This window comes from Myodes glareolus, chromosome 1 (genome assembly GCF_982192425.1).
Source record: "Myodes glareolus chromosome 1, mMyoGla1.1, whole genome shotgun sequence".
NCBI classification, from domain to species: domain Eukaryota; kingdom Metazoa; phylum Chordata; class Mammalia; order Rodentia; family Cricetidae; genus Myodes; species Myodes glareolus.
Window position 1 is genome coordinate 121,849,498 of NC_142026.1, and position 18,958 is coordinate 121,868,455.

At 40.6% G+C, this 18,958-nt stretch overlaps 1 protein-coding gene across 7 annotated transcripts in view; it reads left to right on the top strand.

Annotated features, from left to right (window-relative positions):
- Positions 1 to 18,958, top strand: part of Utrn (utrophin) — a 504,577-nt gene that overhangs the window by 335,995 nt on the left and 149,624 nt on the right. For all 7 annotated transcript variants that reach the window (XM_087911817.1, XM_087911819.1, XM_087911818.1 and 4 more), the window contains one exon: positions 8,950 to 9,122. In XM_087911817.1, the coding sequence (XP_087767943.1) occupies positions 8,950 to 9,122 (173 nt within the window). The remainder of the gene's footprint in view (positions 1 to 8,949; positions 9,123 to 18,958) is intronic.

The following is an 18,958-nucleotide window of genomic DNA, read 5'->3' on the forward strand; positions in this document are numbered from 1 at the left end:
TGCCAGCCTCCTGGAACACAGCTACAAGAAAACACAGAAGCAGGTCTCTGCCTTCCGCGCTCCGAAGTCCGTGAAAAAAAGCGGACCCAAGGTGGGGTGGCTAAAATGTCCCAGCGCAAGCTGCTGATGCTCATGGGCCACCGCTCAAGGGCAAGGATTGTAAAGGATTTTACAAAAGATTTGAAAGTATAGCGAGAAAAGACACGGGTTTTAGAAGTTGGACGCTGTTGTCTGAAGGAAGTTTGCCAGGAGGATGTAGGCTTCAAGGGCTCCCGGACGATGATTGGTCTGAACTTCGGCTTACGGGAATTGTTGACAAAATTTGAAAAGGTATGCAGAAAGCAAACTTCACCTATGCACTTTCTCCTTCCCCCATTTCTGCTCTCTTTCTTCTTCTTCCTTCTCATCTTCTCCTTCTCTTTTTTTCTTCTTCTCTTCCTCCCCCCTCCTCCTTCTCCTCCCTTTTCCTCCTCCTCGATTGATTGTTTAGTGTTAACTTCTAAAGCATTTTTTTTTTTTTTGTATTTTAATAGCTTCTGTGAGATTAAGTCTTTAGGAACACAGTTCTCTTCCTTGGCCAGGGTGAATTCTGAGGCTTGTCAGCCTTAACATTCCACATCAGAAGGGATGGCTTACAGTCAAGTCAGCTGATAACTTAATTGCAATTTATTTGGGGGAGTAAAAAAAAAAAAAACAATAGCCAAAGCCAGCAACAAACACTGGGTTTGGGTGCCAAAGCCTGACTTCATCAGGCCTGCGTCCTGTTTTCCATGCCCCTGGGGTCTGTTTATCTCTTAGGCTGCTGCTGGTGCTGCTGCTGAGCCTGCCCCTGCAGCCCTGTCTGAGGACCAGTTCTGAGCCCCAGAAGATGGCCCATGATAATCACGGCAGATCTGCTATCAGGCTGTTCTTTCAGACTGTCCATTTTTAAAGTGGATAGGCTTTAAGGCTTGGGTCAGTAGTTTTTCATTTGGCATCCTTCTCCCCCCCCCCCCCCAGGCTTTTTGGCACACCCCAGGGTGGAGCTTACCCTGCAAAAAGCTACCTCCTCACTTTTAGAATTAAACAATGCAGAAACCTTCCCTTGCCAGTTAGCGGCTTCCTGAGTGCTGGGCTTGCTCCAGTCTCTGCTCCTTAAAGAAGTGAGGAGAGAAAGGAAAGAAAAAGGCCGAGCACTTTATCTCTACCCGCACAGATGAACTGTTTGTCAACTGTTAAATATGTGCTCTGGATTTCCCCCCCCGTTCACTGAAAGTACAGATATAGACAAGACTATATTGAATCATTCAAAAAATTAATAAGCTTTGTCTTAGGAATTACAACAGCCAGAGGAGGAAGATACAAAAGCGATCCCACTTAAGTTGGTGCTGGATATTTTCCTGGACAATTACAGCCACTCTGGCCTCCCAACAATGGGGGGGGGGGGGGAAGAACATCAGAAGTATGGACAGAGAAAAGAAGTTAGCCCTTCTTGTAGAGTGCTCCCTGACTCTCCTTGCACCCCAACTCTAATAGTGGGTCTTTCGATTGTAACATGGGGCCAACTTTGACCTATTGTTTTCATAGTTGTTAAACATCTGAATTCTGGAGAGCAAGGGCTTGTGCGCAGTGGGCTTGCTCACCATTTCGAAGGGGCCTGGGAAGGAAAGAATCTCATCCTCCTGGCAGCTGGAAACAGCAGGTGACAAACTTTATGACCACAAAGAGGTCTGTTAGCTCATTTTCTATAGATTTGCCTCTTTCATCCTAAAAAGGTGTAGGGCATATGTGACATGAATAATCCATGCTTGCCACCCCCCCCCCGCAGTAATTATGCTGTAATAGCTGGACTTTTGAGTTGTAATTGCTGCTGTTAGACTTTAAGCTTAGATCAGATATCTGAGGTGAGCAACCTACTTTCTTAAGCGTCTGGGCCACTTAATGGGTAGAGTGAGACATTCTGGTGCTGGTAGGCTCTCTTTCAACCCCAGAACTTTAGTATCTGAATGTGTCTTCATCTTATTTTTACTTTAGTAGTTGACCCGACAGTAAAAGGAGGTGTGTGTCTGTTAAAGGCTTGATTTGAAGTTTTTCTCGAAAGATAGTTTTCAAAGAAACAGTCCTGCTTCCGTCGAGTATGACATTTGTATATGCTTGCTTTTGTGATGGACCAAACTAAAAGACCCAGTGAAAGTAACACCTTTGTGTGTTTCACCAGTAGGAAGTCATCATCCACGAATGTGCATTTTTCCAATTCACGCCTTTTAAAAAATCTTTTGTATGTTTTCACAAAGCTGTTTCATATATTGAGCTTATGTTCCATTAAGTCATTGCCAGGAAAACTGAATTCTGGAAAGGTTTCACCGCTTCACACCTCTCAAATTCAGCTTCCTCCCTTTCTCCAACTCAGAAAACAGCCTGCATTTCTATGAAAAAGTCTGAACTAAGGCAATTGGAAAGGCCCTGGAGCTGATGCTGTCATGTGCACTGGTGGACTCAACTCCCTTTATCCTGTGCATTGCATTGGGGGACTCTCTTTATTCCATGGAATACAGAAGCTCACCTGCCATGTGCATTGGGGGCTCTCTTTACTTTCAGTCCCCTTAATTCTCTCTTCATCAGTTTTAGCGATCTTCTTCTCGATGCAACACTTGCTTGCCTTAGTGACGCCACCCTTTCTAACTGTTCAATCAGGTGGTAGGTATCACAACCAAATGCCAATTTTGCTCTATGCTTTGAAGCTATTTCTGGCTTTAAGGAAGCTAAGAACCAATATTAGGATAGTGGATGCAGATCTTGGTATGTTCAGCAACTGAGGTCAGTGCTGGCTAATAGTTAGAGATAAACTTGTGAGATAATTAAGATTCCTGAATGGGATTGAAACAAACCTTCTACCTGCCTTTTAAGGCAGCAGACTGTGGAGATGAACAGAAAGTCACATTATTTCTAGAGAAGTCCAATGGTTTTGTTATTTCCATCCATAATTGAATCAGGCAAATGATGGAATATCTGCTCTCAAGATGTGTCCCAGGATTGTTGTTTCCTGCAGGCTGGGCAGATGGTACTTGGGACTCCTGTGTCCTAGAACCACAATGTTATGGTCCCTGGTGATCCAGGAGGCGGGAAGTATAAATTACACATAGAGATGCTCACCAAAGATCAAGGAGCTACATTGACTATTTGGATATGCAAAATCTCGTAAGAGGAGGAACCTCTTACCAGAGGAGAAGGAACTTACAAGATGAACCTGTCAACAAGCATGTCTCCCTGTAGTCTTAAGCCACACACAGCTGTGTGCATGGGTGACTGCCCAGCAATCCCAAAATTATAGACACACATCAGTGTTTTCCTTGCACATACTTCATAAAGGGAGCATCATGGCCTTAGTGACATGCTGTCCTACTGGGGCCACTTGCATTGTGTGTTGTGTTTGTTTCTGTCCCGTCATCATACAGAGGACTGAGTAATGGGCTCAGTGATGTTTTAAATGGCTGTCATTTTTATTAATTTTTATAGCCCTGCAATTAGATGATTAATGATAATGGTTATTCTAAGGATTTTGATTTTGTTTTTAATTGACGGATGATAATCATACATCTTTATGGGACAGCGCGTGACATGTTGCTACATTTATATATTATGTCATGATTAATTTAGGCTCTCCAAGCCATCCATCATCTGAAACATTTATCAGTTGTTGCTGTTTGGGTATTCAAAATCTCCTATCCCAGTTTTGGAGCATAGGATACAATGTGATTGATTGTAGTTTCCTTCGGATCCCTTACCTTGTGTTTGGATAGCAGCTTTCTTTTGGTGAGATTTTAAAGGAAGGTACTTTTCATAATGACAATACGGTCACAAACATGTAATGCATCTTTGTGTCATTTACTTCCTTAAACATGAGGCTAATATTTTAAGAGCTGTAAGAGAACCTCAGTTCACAGGCAGCAGTCTATCATGCTGCAGAAGGCATGGCAGTGAGAGTGTTTCTGTCCCTGCTCGTGGGAGCTAGCGAGGATGGTTTGCTCACAGATGAGTCAGTTATAAAGCTCAAGCCTGTCACCTAGCAACGTCCATCCTCCAGATAGACCCTGCCTCCTAAAGTCTCCACAGCATTTCAAAACTGCTCCCGTCGGTTTGAAATACATAAGTCTATTGGGGAAGCATTTTCCAAGCTTGGTTCACAAGCAAACCAGGAGGAAGCAGGCAGTAAGTAAACAGTGTTTCTCAGGGGTTTCTGCTTCAGTTACCACCTCCAGGTTCCGGCCCTGACTTCTCTCGGTGACAGATTGTGACCTGGGAGTTGTAAACTGAAAGAAATCCTTTCCTCCCCAACTTGGTTTTAGTGAGTGTCTTGTCAAAGTAACACAAAGGCAAACTAGAACAAAGGTTTTTCTACCCCATTATCTTACATGCATTTACATCACAAACAATCGGAGAGGAACATTATTGACATTGACTTCTTAATTTGAAAAGGTTACTGTCAGTACTGTCAGCCTGACTGGCAAAATGAGATTCCAGTGTTGACCAAAATATGATGCAATAGCTTGATTGAAAGTTGTAAGGCTAATCATTGGAAGAAAATGTAGTATGAAGCATAATTAATAGAGTAATTGAAGCCAATAAGTAATTGGATAACTTATTACAACTAGCGACCTGTGAAAACATACTTCTGACTTGATTTGTTTATTTTTATTTGAAAAAATGTTGGGATTTTTTTTCAAGTTGTGAATGTTGTCTTTAAAACAAGAGGCTCTGGTGATAATCCTCCAGCCTTTCTTTCACTCCATCTTCACTGTCTCTCAGATCCAGGATGATTTTTAAAAGGCTTGCTGGATTTATTTCCTACCAATGAGTTGCTTTATTTAGCCCAACCTTTAGGGCAGGCTAGGGAAGTAATTGCTAACCTCACTTCTCCACCTTCAGGACAGGGATTCACACTTCTCCGAGGAGTGTGAGCTATGTAGGGGTAGAAAAATAAACCATGCAAAAATAAAGTTGTATCAACTGGTCTCAAAGAGGATGCATCTAGTCTAGCAGTGGTTTAGCTGCTGAGGTTGGCTGGTGGTATCATGTGCTGTTAGAATGTTTACACATTTCTGCTGAGCTAATCTAAAGGAACATTTTTACCTCTGCCATCAGGCTGCTATTGTTCATAAGACATAGAAAACAAAATGTATTTGGGCATGGTGACCTGTGTTTGTAAACTTAGTGTTTGGAAGGTTGGGTGGGAGGCTCAGCCTAGGATACACAGTGACACCCTGTCTCAAAAGCAAAAACAGAAAAACAACACAAACAAATTCGTGTGTGTGTGTGTGTGTGTGTGTGTGTGTGTGTGTGTGTGTAGGATACGTAGTGACACCCTGTCTCAAAAGCAAAACAGAAGCAACTACACAAATAAATTTCCCTGTGTATGTGTGTGTGTGCTATCCATCATAATATCTTTGTTTATATCTCTATTAAAGGAATGTCTAGTTAAGGGGAAAACTGCTATTAAGATATCAAAATCATAGTAAGTACAAAACAGAATAAATATATACCTTTCATTGTGCCATTTATTGGACCTAGGTAGTGGGTGCTCTTCACAGAAGCACCGCTCACTACTCAGAAGACCTTGCCTAGCCTTTGAAGCCTTGTTCTGGAGAGCTGTGAAGGAGTTTGCGTCTTAAGCCATTGATGGCGGTTCAGTCAGATGAAAAGTAGTCATCCTCTTTTCCGAGTTCTTCCTCCTTACCAACCCTCCACAGTGTGCCTAGGCCGTGTCCATGAGTCCTTAAGACATTGCCCTGCCCCTCTTGGAGATATTAGTTCAACTACTTGACGATTGCTCTGGGCCCAGTGTGCAAAGGACTGACTCATGCTAAGAGCTTGAAAGAGAATTGCTTTGTGCTTCTAGATGAAATACAGTTCCTTGCTAATTATCAGTAACCATTTAGTGCTCTTTAACCTTCTGAAGCGCTTGCAGGGTGACAGAGGTAAGCGTTAGTAGGGCCCATCTTCCCAGATGGGCAAGCAGGGTAAACCTCCCTTTATGGAACTCTGATGGATTTTAGCCTTTTATGCTGCCTGCGGGTTGTGCCCGCACAGTGGTCTGTGCTGGCATCTTGATGTTAGACATGTCCCACCACTGCACAGCTATCTACCAAGGAGCATGATTCATTAACTTCATTTAATTCTGAATTTCCAGTGAGAGCTTAGACAGGTCTCTACTGCACAGGCTTCTAAATGATTTCACGTTTCTCATATCCAAGACTGTTAAGTGAGGAAATTGAACTAACTGTTTACTTCTTTGACATCCAGTCCGTTACCTACTTTCTTCTGGTATTATTGTGGCTAATTTGCCAATCTATCAAAATGGGCTTGCATGAAAAAAAATGGATGAGTGTTTGTTTATTACATTGGTCTTCATATCATCTATTTTGTTTTATATTAGGCTTACTCTGTGTAACAGAGGCTGTGAAAGATACAGAAGAAACATAGTATTTTTTTTTTTTATGAAAGCATTCTGGTCATTTTGACAGAATATGCCATCAAATAGTCAATAAAACAAAATCATGGATGCTGCTTTCTTTTGTTTTGCTCACTTTCTGGTTGTTGATTTTTCTTTCCATTGATGTTGATCATGAATGGGAGGGTTTTCTGCACACTGAGAGCTTTATTCCAGCATGAACATCGCTGTAGTGCTCTCCCTCAGAGATTTCAGGGCCGTGTGTCTTTATTGACTGAACCCATTCTCTGCTGCCTTGCTGCTTTATCCCATTTACCATCTTTGCGGAATCGGAAAACATCACCTGCCATGACTGTGCGCCATTTGTGTCACACTTGCAGTTCCCAAACGTCTCAAGTTAGGAAATGAACCATACTCAAGTTTTCCTGTATCCTGTTGTCTGTCTGTCTTTCTGTGTATCTCTTGAATATGAAGGGAAGCAGTAGTTGGGAGCCAGATCTTTGTCAGGATGTTGTGGCTTGAGGCTGTGTGGTGAGTCTAGGTGTGGTCCACTGATGCTTAGGAACCTGTGCGGCGGATGTTGGGCTAAGTTCCCATGGCAATGGAAAGCAAAGAGCAGCCTTGCTGATTGTGCCAGGGAGCCTCTTGAGAAATATGGTGATGATAGAAGTCTACAGTGTTGCAAAACTAGTCTTCTAAGTTTTATATACAGATCCCTCTATGATAGATAGGTGATGCTCAATGCAGATTTTATGATTCAAGTAGTGAGAAGGGGGGAAATAAGAAAGACAGGGTCTCAGGAAGGTTACCCAGACTGGTCTCGGATTTGCTAGATAGCTGATCCTGAATATTCTATGAACATTTATTTGCCTTTTTCCATGCTCATTAAGAATTGAAGAGTCTCAGGAAAATGGAGGCCCTCTCAATTTGAGCTGTTGTAACAAAGTGCCCTAAAGCAGTTAGACCATGAACAGCAGAACTTATTTCTTTCTCGTATTCTGAAGACAGGGAAGTTCATATCAGACAGCCACAGATTTGGTGTCTGGTAAGAGCCCACTTTCTGACTCAGGGATGATGTCTTCACAATATGTCCTCTCAGAGTAGGAAAGGCAAGGCAGCCTTTGGTGAGTGGGCTCTATTTCATAAGGACATTTATCCTGTCAGAAAAATGCTACTCGAGGCCGGACCATCTATCCAACCAAGGCTTCATCTCTTCCTACTGTCACATTTAGGAGTAAGGTTTCAATCTCTCAATGTGGATGGGAGGCAGAAAACCCCTGAGCATTATAATAGGCTCATAAAGGAAAACCAGCTGGGAAGAGCAGGGAGCTGTGGTGTCGAACAGTGCACGCGCCTCTTCTCAATCGCGACTCATTTCCTATTGCTCTCATACAATGCTTAATCTACAGGATGAGTTATGGAGAGGAGGACCACCCCTGTCGGGCCCCCTCTGATGTCTGTTTTCTGTTGGTAATTTAATAATCATTTGTTCATTCTCAGTGACTATTGCTTATTATTATATTCTTAGTCTCTTACTAAAAGTGTTGTTTAGGGTATGTAGAAACTGTTCAAAATTCAGAGACATTCACACAGAAGAAAACCTAGATTTTTCTATAACTTCTTTAAGTAAAGATTATATCATTTTAATTTCTTTTAGTCTTTTAATGTATTTGTGTTTTCTTATATGCAAGTGTGTATGATAACTGGAAAATCATCTTTAACATTTAAGTAGACATAGCATATAGCTTTGTACCTTGGTTTTCAAACTCAATTGCTTGTTACCACTCATGTATTATAGTTTTCATTTTAAAGCAAACAATTTTTAATGTATTTATGCATTAATATTCTTAAGATAGAACTTTTATAATAGTTTCCGGCTTTAGATGTAAATTGCCATGTTCCTTGATGTCTATAAGAAATTTTGTTAGTTTTCAATTTATTTATCTTCCCGTCAAGTAAGCTACCTTTCTATTTAATAGAAGAAAAATGATTTTCCCCTTATTATTTCTTAATGACAATAAATGTAAACATTAATATTTTTCAGAAGTTTTAGAAAAAAATTGTATGTCATTGAAAGGGCAGGCCCAGGGAAAGCAAGTTTGTGAAAACGTGAAAAACATCCAAGATTACATGGTATTTGCTTTGACGATGTGTAAAGTGTAGAAAAATAATCACATGAATTTTAAGCAAAATTAAGTGATTTGTAATAATACGTATAAAACCTCAAAAACTGCCCACTCATCCTAAAACACTGACATCAAGTAGGCCGATACATGGAATGTAGATTATTATAAATTCCACTTTTAGGATGTGGGGAATCAATGTATTGAAGATTTAAAGGCTGTTATTTTCCGTGCCAGAACTGTGGGAACACTTGGTTTTGTAATATATTACAGATGATGAAATGAAATATTTTGATTGAAAACAACTCTTCTACAAATACAAAAGTAACTTTGCAGAACTCCCATGGCATGCCTCAGTGACCTTTAGCATTTGTATTGTCTCTTTGCTTTTCTCTTTAGGACATCCAGGCTGAAATTGATGCCCACAATGACATATTTAAAAGCATCGACGGAAACAGGCAGAAGATGGTAAAAGCACTGGGGAATTCTGAGGAGGCGACAATGCTTCAGCACCGACTGGATGACATGAACCAGAGATGGAATGATTTGAAAGCAAAATCTGCTAGCATCAGGTCAGAATACGCAAGATCAAAATAAAATAAAGCATGTGTGTGTGTTTGTTTATATGTGTCTGGGTGTCATGTGTGTTTGTCTCTGTGTGTATCTGTGTGTATATCAGAAAGAAAAGGGACAGTCTATCACCAATGTAACTCTATCAGAATTTGTGTAAGATTGAAATCCGAAGTCCATTTTCTTGCAAGCTGGGACTGGAGATGTAGTAAGCAGTAGAGCACTTACCTTGGGTAGGGTCTTGGGTCCAATCCTCAGTACTGCCAAAAGAATAAATAACTAAATAGAAGTTTTTACCTCATTTATACCCCTTGCACTCTACTGTTTGTACCAAGCTGTTCACAGATATTCATGTCGTAAATCTTACAACAGTTAAGATGATTTCACTGACACCCGCTAATTGCCAAGTGTTTAAAACACTTAATTCTGTATTAAGATTGTTAGAGCCATTGCTATCTATCTATCTATCTATCTATCTATCTATCTATCTATCTATCTATCTATCTATCTATCTACCTACCTACCTACCTACCTACCTACCTACCTATCATCTACATCTTTATTTCTCTCTTTGAGACAGGGTTTCACTATGTAACACTGGCTGGCCTAGAACTCACCTAAAAGACCAGACTGGTGTTTAACTCACAGAAATCTGCTTGCCCTTGCCTCTCAAGTGCTGGAATTAAAAGCATACACTCTTTAAAGATAAGGTATCCTATAGCCCAGGCTGATCTTGAGTTTGTTATGTAGCCAAGGTTGGCTTTTAAAGCTTTCTTTAAAAAAAAAAAAAGGCAAAACAAAAAAACCTTTATTTTTCTTATGTGCATGTAGATGATCTTTGTAAGTATATGTGCACCATGTGTAGCAAAGCATGGAGGCAGAAGAGAGCACTGTGGTCCCTAGAACTAGCTCTCGTGTAGATACCGGGAACCAACCTGGGATCTCTACAAGAGCAGCTGATTTTCCTAACTTGTGAACTATCTCCTTAGGCCCTGGCCTTTACCTCGTCTTTATCCTTCATCCACAGGGTGCTAAGCACTCAGACAAGTGCCATCGTGTCCGTTTAGAACAATTTATTTTGTAGCCATGTACTGTGTACAGTAGTCAGTCTCGCACAATCATATTACTTAATTCATGCTGTAGGGATCTTATGGATTCTCAGGCATCCCTGTTGTTAAGTGACACGTGAGTGTTCTTCAGAAAGAATCCTGGTAAAGTGGATGGTTAGAGTTTTTATACAAGAAAAGAGAAATTTATTGACTATAACGATTGAACTAATAAGATGAAAGCTAAAGTTTGAATGCAGATTTTTTTTTTCTATTGGTTTTTTGGACAGTGTTTCTCTGTGTTACAACTCTCTGTTCTGGAACTCGCTTTGTAGACCATGTGGCCTCGAACTCACAGAGGTCTACCTGTCTCTCTGCCTTGAGAGTTGTGGGATTGAAGGCATGCATCACCATCGCCTGGTGAACATACATATTTTTAACTCTTGGTATTGAACTTATTTTGCTTCCTCAAGTTTTCATGTCCAATTTGAAGATGTATTTATTGAGATTAAATGCCTCTTATGGACACTAAAATGGAAAATGATGATTCATGCCTGCTTTGGCTGAGAGTAAAATTCACTAAGTATTAACCTTAGGATGAGAAGTCTGACAAGGGGGCACCGCTGGCAAACCACCCAGAGTAACAGAATGGTGCCCTGTTGGAATTCAAGCATATTTACGGTCATATTCAGTAGATGATAGAGTTTGTAATTGGCAATAAGTTAAAGGATACTGACAAAATGACATATTAGTGAGAGTGATAATTCAAAAGAGGAATGTTGGTGGAAAGCCTTGGGTTTGGTTGTGTCATGTGTTGATATGATATTCCTAACTGTAAAACCAAATTGATTCTTGCACTTTATTATTTATTTTCTGATCTTGGACAAATTACCCGTCTGAACTTTGCCAAATTGTACTATAAGTATCCAACACACTCGACTGTCAGGAAGAGTAAGTAGAATCATTTGATAGTTTCTCAGTCTCTGCAGACCTTGGTAGTGGTAAATTCTAGGCTATTTTTCATATGCAAAGTTGGGTGAATGGATCTGCTTCAGTTGGTGTTGGAAATCTAGGCAGCAACTTCCAGACAACAGAAATCTTTTACTCTTATGAATGATTTTCTTTAGAATTAAGGTAACATGTCCTGTAACATTTGTGCTCTCCTAGGTCTCATAGATTAAAAACATATGGTCCTGGGGGCTGGAGAGACGGCTCAATGGTTCAGAGCACTGGCTGCTCTTCCAGAGGACCTGGGTTCAATTTGCAGCACCCACATGGTGGCTCACAACTGTCTGTAGTTCCAGTTCCAGGGGATCGAGCACCCTCACACAGATATGCAGGCAGGCAAAACAACAATTCATATAAAATAAAAATAAATAAATCATTTTTAAAAAACAAATAATTACTCTATTTCTTAAAAATGTTGAGATGTGACATGCTGTTGGTTCCTCTCTCTATAGATCTAGGTGGAAATTCTGTCTCCATCAGCTAACTATTCTGTTTGTTTGTGCTGGAGAAGGATGTCTTTGTTTATGCTGTGTAGATGCTAGGTTTACATCTATATTGACTCACTTATATTTCCCATAATTTAATATGTATAACTAAAGATGAAATAATTTTTAATTTTTATATTCAAATATTTAAAAAGAAAATACATATAATTTACATATTTATATGAGATAAATGGGTTTATTATTTCTCAGTTTTGGGCTTTTCTTCACGTGGGAAGCTCAGCTTAGAAAAAAGAACAGGACAGTTTTGGGGAGCATTGGACTTTGGAGAGACACTGTCCTCAAACACTGATTTTGCCATGCAACAGTTATGCTACAGTGGGCAAGTTCTTAACCCATGTGTGTGCCTCAGTTTCCTTGTATGTAAATTTAGAATAATTTCTTTAATAGGGTTGCCATGCATGTCTCATTTAATCCCTGCAAAGTGGCCCATATTTATTATTATTATTGGTTACTATTTTGTTTGGCACTAGTTAATTCAGAAGACACAGAAGCTTCTCTCTTCCCAAACCCCTCTCATTTCCTGGCTGGATTCTGAACAAATGTGAAAGAAAAGTGGATTCAGCTGGCCTCCTTGGGAACCCTAATGCCACGGAATGGCTGACAGTAGCCAGGAGAAAAGAGATGACTTAGAGTTTAGATGGCTAACTCAACCCTAGAATGATGCAGAATTCCCAGCAGTCACTGCTCAAAGTGGCTTTCCAAGTGAGGCACTCTACATGCAAGAGTGAGGGGAAAACCTTCTCCTATGGCCTGTTGGGAAGAAAAATTCCTCTCGGATACTCTCTATCTTTAGTTCTCCTCAATTCATTATACATGCTAATGATGTGGGCGGGATTGCTGGTCACGTCACTCCTCAGGTGATTTCTCTCCAGCCTTGGGAGTCCAGCCTTGTTCCTGGAGGTATCAAATTCTCTGATGCCTTTAATATTTCTGCAGACTCGGCCATTACTCTTCCCTGTAATTTATTGAAAATTGCCTTTTCTCTTAATTGCTTACTTTGCTTGAAATGGTCTTTAATAGAGGTTAATCTCCTCCATTTTCCCTGCCTAGAAGCCAGTGGGAATAAATACTCCGAATATTTATGACTGGTATAGACAACAAACACCAGTCTCAGCCAGGGCTTAGAAGACCTTCTGTTTGCAAACGGAGCCCTGTCACATAGGGATAAATGGTTAATTGGTAGCCTTACATGGTAGTCCACATCACTTCCCGAGGCTAGTCCAGCATCACTCCCCGAGGCTAGTCCAGGATCACTTGCCCATCTACTTTTCTTCTAGGAGTTAACACATCTCTATTTCTTCCCGTTTATCATCTTACTCCTTATCTTGAGGACCTTATGGTTCCTGCTTCCTTGATGTGACTATATTACTTCCTTCTACCCTCTTCCCTCAGCTCTCCTTCTTGGTGGAAATGCCCACACTGATGGCTTTTTATTTTTATTTTTATTTTTCCTGAGACAGGATTTCTCTTTGTAGCTTCAACTGCCCTGGAACTTTCTCTGTAGACCAGGCTGACCTCAAACTGCCTGCCTTTGTCTCTCAAGTGCTGGGATTAAAGACATGTGCCACCAGCACCCGGAAATAACATTTTATATTTTAATTTTCAAGTTTCTCTTTATATTATGTGATAAAGTTTTCAGCCCTGGTCTATTCCCAAGTCTCATAGACCTGCTCTTCCTGGGCCTCCACTGATTTCATGTCATCTTGGTATCCCTGAGATACTTGGTCCCAGGAACCAAGGATAGGCTGTTCTTCTTCAGAGCACATACCTTATTTGATCTCATTCCATCTGGCCATGTGAATTCCTTGGTTAAATCAATCAAACTTAGGTACAGCATTCTCAACAGGACAGTCTCATGGGGAAGTGATGAACCTTCTCCAGCAGTGTTGGAAAGAGGCTGCTTGTTGGTTTCGTAGCTGCTCAGCCCCGAAATAATCACACAGAAACCATATTATTTAAATCACTGCTTGTCCCATTAGCTCTAGCTTCTTATCAGCCAGCTTTTACATATTAATTTAACCCATTTCTATTAATCCGTGTATCACCATGACGTCGTGGCCTACCAGCAAAGTTTCATCACGTTTGTCTCTGGTGACGGCTCCATGGCTTCTCTTTGACTCCACCATTCTTTCTCCCAGCCTTCAGTTTAGTTTTCCTCACCTACCTAAGTTCTGCCCTGCTATAGGTCCAAAGCAGTTTCTTTATTCATTAATGGTAATCACAGCATACAGAGGAGAATCCCACATCATAGCAGGGCTCCTTTCTTCCCTAGCTGCTTCTGTACTGGAGCCATCTACGTACTATTACATAGCTTTGCGACTTTTTAAAATCTAGTATATTTATAACTAAACTACATTACTCCAGCTACCCACAGCCTATTTAAAACCAAACATCTTACAGCATTTTCTTATTTTTATCCATTTGTTTAATATTTTTTCATACATTATATTTTGAACATATTCTTTCTCTTCTCCCTAAGTCCTCTCCGGTCACCCCAACCTTCTTCCGGTATGTCAATGATGGCATGCTTAATTTCTGTCCTTGTTTTGGTTTTCTATTGCGGTAATAAAAACAGTTTGTGGAAGCAAAGATTTATGTCACTCAAACTGCAACGTCACAATCTACCATGAAAAGCAGTCAGGGCAGGAACTCCTGGCAGGAACTGAAGCAGAGACTGGGGAAGCGCGGCTTGTACAGCCTGCTTTCATATACAGCCAGCAAGGCTGCTACCACCCACAGTGAGCTGATTCTTTCCACCTCAGTGATTAATCAAGACAGTACTCCGTAGACTTGCCTACAGGCCAGTCTTATGGAGGCATTTTTTCAACCCCTTCCATCCAGGTTGGAGTTCTTTGGAAGACATCCTAGTTAAAACCAAGCCCTGGGATTTTTCTCCCATGCTAAACTTTCTTTTCACACTGACACACTAGTACCTATTCCCTCTCTATCCCTTACTGCTGATCTTAGGTTAATTTTTCCTTCCTTCCTTCCTTCCTTCCTTCCTTCCTTCCTTCCTTCCTCCCTTCCTTCCTTCCTTCCTTCCCTCCCTCCCTCCCTCCCTCCCTCCCTCCCTTCCTTCCTTCCGTTTGTGCGTGCATGACCATGTGTCCATTTAGGTGGGTGCATCTGCAGGTGGAAACCAGAAATCAAAGATGTGTCTCTTTCTCTGTTGCCCTGCACCTTATTCTTTGTATTTTTCTTTCTTTTTTTTTTTTATCTTTTGAGGCAGGTTCTCTCTTTGAACCTGGTCCCCGGGAGACCCAGGAATTCTGTCCCCACCTCTCCAGGGCTGTGTTGCAAGTGCCACCTTTTATGTGGATGCTGAGAATCTGAACTCAGGTTCTCCTGCTTGCTTTCCAAGCATTTTGCCAACTGAGCCATCGACCCTGACTTTGTGTTGCTATAGAAAGCTCATGGTGGGCCGGGGAGCTAAGAGTCCTTTTATATAATTTGATACTGTCTACTTATAATTGGTGTTATAATTCTGAATAGTTTTCTGTTTTATTCACTGCCATGCCTATCTTCAGAGGTCTTCTTTTTCTTTAGCCTCCAAACCTCTCTTTCTCTCTGTCTGGATGACTTAATTATTTTCTGAGGATGAGGCCATTTGATTGATGATCCCCTCTGCTCCTTCCAGTAGATATATGTGAATTCTCTATTTTAAATCATGTTTAGGTTGATATTACCACACCAGAGAATGTTACCTTTAATTTATTGTTTTTAGAAAGAGGATGTCTGCTGTGTATTGAAGTTTTTTTTGCATCAAATCTACTCTTGATTACTTTATAGATATTACCTCCATTGACTATGATATGGTCCCTGGAACAACTATCTTAAATACTACTTTAAAGTCTTTTTGGATGACCATGATCAAGCCTTTTATATACTAAACTTCAGTGGGTTAAATATGCTTTAACATCTTAAAAACAATACACATATAGAAATGTATATACACATACACACATATCTCAAGTCAGCACACAAGAAGTTAGCCGAAGACTGAAGATTTCACTTATAAAATAGACTCTAAGAGTGCTGGTGCTATTTCATCATCACTTGTAAAACCAAACTGAAATTCTATTAATAAATTCAAGATTCAATGGCATGACTTACATTTTAAGATTAATTTAATGTAAGATTATGTTAATTAAATATCCTCTTATCAGCTTAATGATGTTTAATATAGATTCCTCCTAACAAGAGGTTTCCAAGGCCAGGGAAGTTGTCAACTGTAATGGAATCAGAGTTCAAAGATAAAATTCTATCTTTCGTTTCTTTTATAAGCCTCTTAAAAGGTTGGGGCCCTGTTTCGAAGCCCTTAGAGCAGATGACTCTTTGCCGTCATCCTTTATGTCGCATGTTGTGAGGTTTTACAGCTCCATTCTTAACCTGAAGGAACTGGTTTTGCTAACCACATTATAAAACTAAAGTCTCCTTTGCCTAAATGTAAGAGAACAAGATTCTGCTCCTTCCCTGTTACAACAGGAGGGCTTTCTGTGGTGACAGGCAGGCAGCCCTGTCAATCCGGTTTCTTCATGACCCATTAGCCATAAGAGGCATATTGAACTCCTAAATGTGGCTAGTGTTAATGAGGAACTGAATTCAAATTTCATTCATCTTAATGAACTTGAATTTATGTTTCAATAGCCACACATCACAGGTGACAGCTATATCAGCTCATTGCTTTGGGGTACTGTTTAGTGACTGAATTTTAAGGACTTGTATTTTTCTTGGTGGATCTTCATGCCCATTTTGAGGGCGGGAATAATCTGTTTGGAATGTTGTTACCATATATATATATATATGTGTGTGTGTGTGTGTGTGTGTGTGTGTGTGTGTATGTATCTATTTTTAGTGACATCAGTGAAGGTTGTGTTGTTGTTGTTGTCTTTATAACTCAGTATAGAATCAGTGGGCTTCACAATCAACTGAAAATAATTACACATACCAAGAATTACAGATTTCATTCTGTATGATATATATATATATATATATACATATAGTGTAATATATGTATATTACACTACAGGAGGTAATATGGCTTGGCCTCCTCTTCACTGAGATCCTTACACACTTTAGGAGATTAATTATGTGAATGTGTTTTGACTTGTGTACAGTACAGATGAGCAATTTATATTTTTCTTCCTCTTGCTGTTTAACCAAAGTCTTTCTTGGTTGAAGTCCACATTCTCCCAGTGCTGACTGAGGCCTTCTGTGTCCTGTACCTCGTAGGATGGCTGTCAGATCTCCCATCATGGGTTTGTATTTTGTGGACTCGAATTTCTCCTAGTTTGACTTTAGAATATTGACAGCTCGCCTTTTTGTTCTGGAAGCAGGGTGATGTTCAAAGGGTGCTCCGTGGACATTGGTTTATGTTGATAAGTGAAAACCATTTTCCCCCTGTTCTCTTCCCACCTCTCCCTTCCTTTCACCTGGGTCTTATGTGTCCCAGGTTGGCTTGGAACTCACTGTGTAGCTGAGAATGATCTGGAACTGTTGATCCTCCTGCCTCTACCTCCCGAGTGCTGGGGTTACAGGCAGACACCATCCCACCTGGTATATGAGGTGCTGGGGATCAGATCAGGACCTTGTGTCTGAGCGCTAGCGCTCAGCGCATTCCTGTCCCTAGTCCCCACACTGGCATCTCTTAGCCTGTAACCCGCCGTACGCTAGTTTCTTTGTGGATGCTTATGTTCTGGAGAAGCGTACAATAGCTTGTTTGATGACAGTTCCTTTGAAAATCACTTTGGTGATTTGACACAGATAGGAGTGTGCACTCCATTCTGTGATTTTTTTTTCTACTGTACTCAATTGGTAAAATAAACTTTTAATGTTTTTTTTTTTCGGTCTGGCAAGACTTTATGTTATTTTAGAATAACTGACCATATAAAAAGTTTTAAAACTTAGAGCATTATAAAACCCGATTTCATCTGGAAAGGGGTATCCATGTGAAGCAGAATCCATTAGTGATATTAAGGTTAATACTGTAGTCAATGAAAGGGTTTCTTGCACCGCACAAGTCACATATCAAAAAGATGAACTTATGCAAGTCAGACACCGTGATAAGTCCTCTACAGAAAAATATTTCTACAGGCACTGAGTTAGGTAAAGCAATGTTCTACTCAAAAATGCCCAGAACATGTGGATGACCTGTTACCTCTGTTAGGGAAGTTCAAATTATAGTCACAGTAAGAGAACACAACTAAGTCACACACAAACATACGATTTGTCCTTACAAAGCCTTTAAACCACTGGCCAGGAAAAGGCCAGTGGGGTCTTTCATCTTTTAAGATGAAAGAACTCCAAACGAAGTAGGAACACCAAAGGCTCGTGTGGAAGCCTGTGCCTGTTTGGGCATATGGTAGTAATCTGCTAGGCACAGGGGTGCAATGTGCTGGAGAATCAGCAGAACAGGTTTGCCAGACAGCGATTCTGTCTGATGAGCTCAGTGTTTATTATGGGAAAGCAGAGGTGCGGAGAAGCACGCAGAATTGCTGCTTCCGTTTTCATTTCAAAGCCATTTCAGCATCTCTTGTAAGAAGTATGGCCTTCATTTATGCAGATGATCCTTCAGGGGGCTGAATACCTGAACACCATAATGCTCAATGCTCAATTCCAGTATTTCTGTGCAGTGAAGAGTCCATCGCATCGAGAAAGACATCCGTGTGCTCTTCAGGAAGAGTGTAGCATTTGATAGGTAGCTTAGTTACTGATTGATGATGAAACTACAGACCCTGAAGATGCAGCCCCAGATCTGAGTAAGAGGTTGGATGTGCACATAAATGGTTTACCCAGGAGATATTCAGCACTTCTTGGTTGAATAGAGTCCCCTGATTTCTAGCTGTCTCTTGCATTTAAAAATGGTTGGGAAACAGTTGCGACAGCCCTGTCAAGAATGTATAAGGCAACAAGTATTTTGCATTAGCAGCCTATGACTACAGGGCTTTCAATTAGTATAATTGGAATCGCTTAGCAGTGCTCTATGACAAGAAAACTTGTTTATCAGGAAATCCCCCCCCCAATTAAAAGCAATGCAGAAATGCTGGAACTCAAGGAATTTTATCAAGTTAGATCAATCCTAGCATCTGTGGATGAAATAGAAAGAAGAGTAAAAGAAAGAAAAGAAATTATTTTATATGTGTGTGGGGGGTGCATATATATGTGTGCAAGTACGAAGGAGGCCAGAAGTCAGGTGTCTTCCACTGTTGTTCTCTACTTTATTAACTGAGTCAGGGTCTGCAGCTGAACTCAGAGCTTCTGGATTCCAGCTACTGTAGC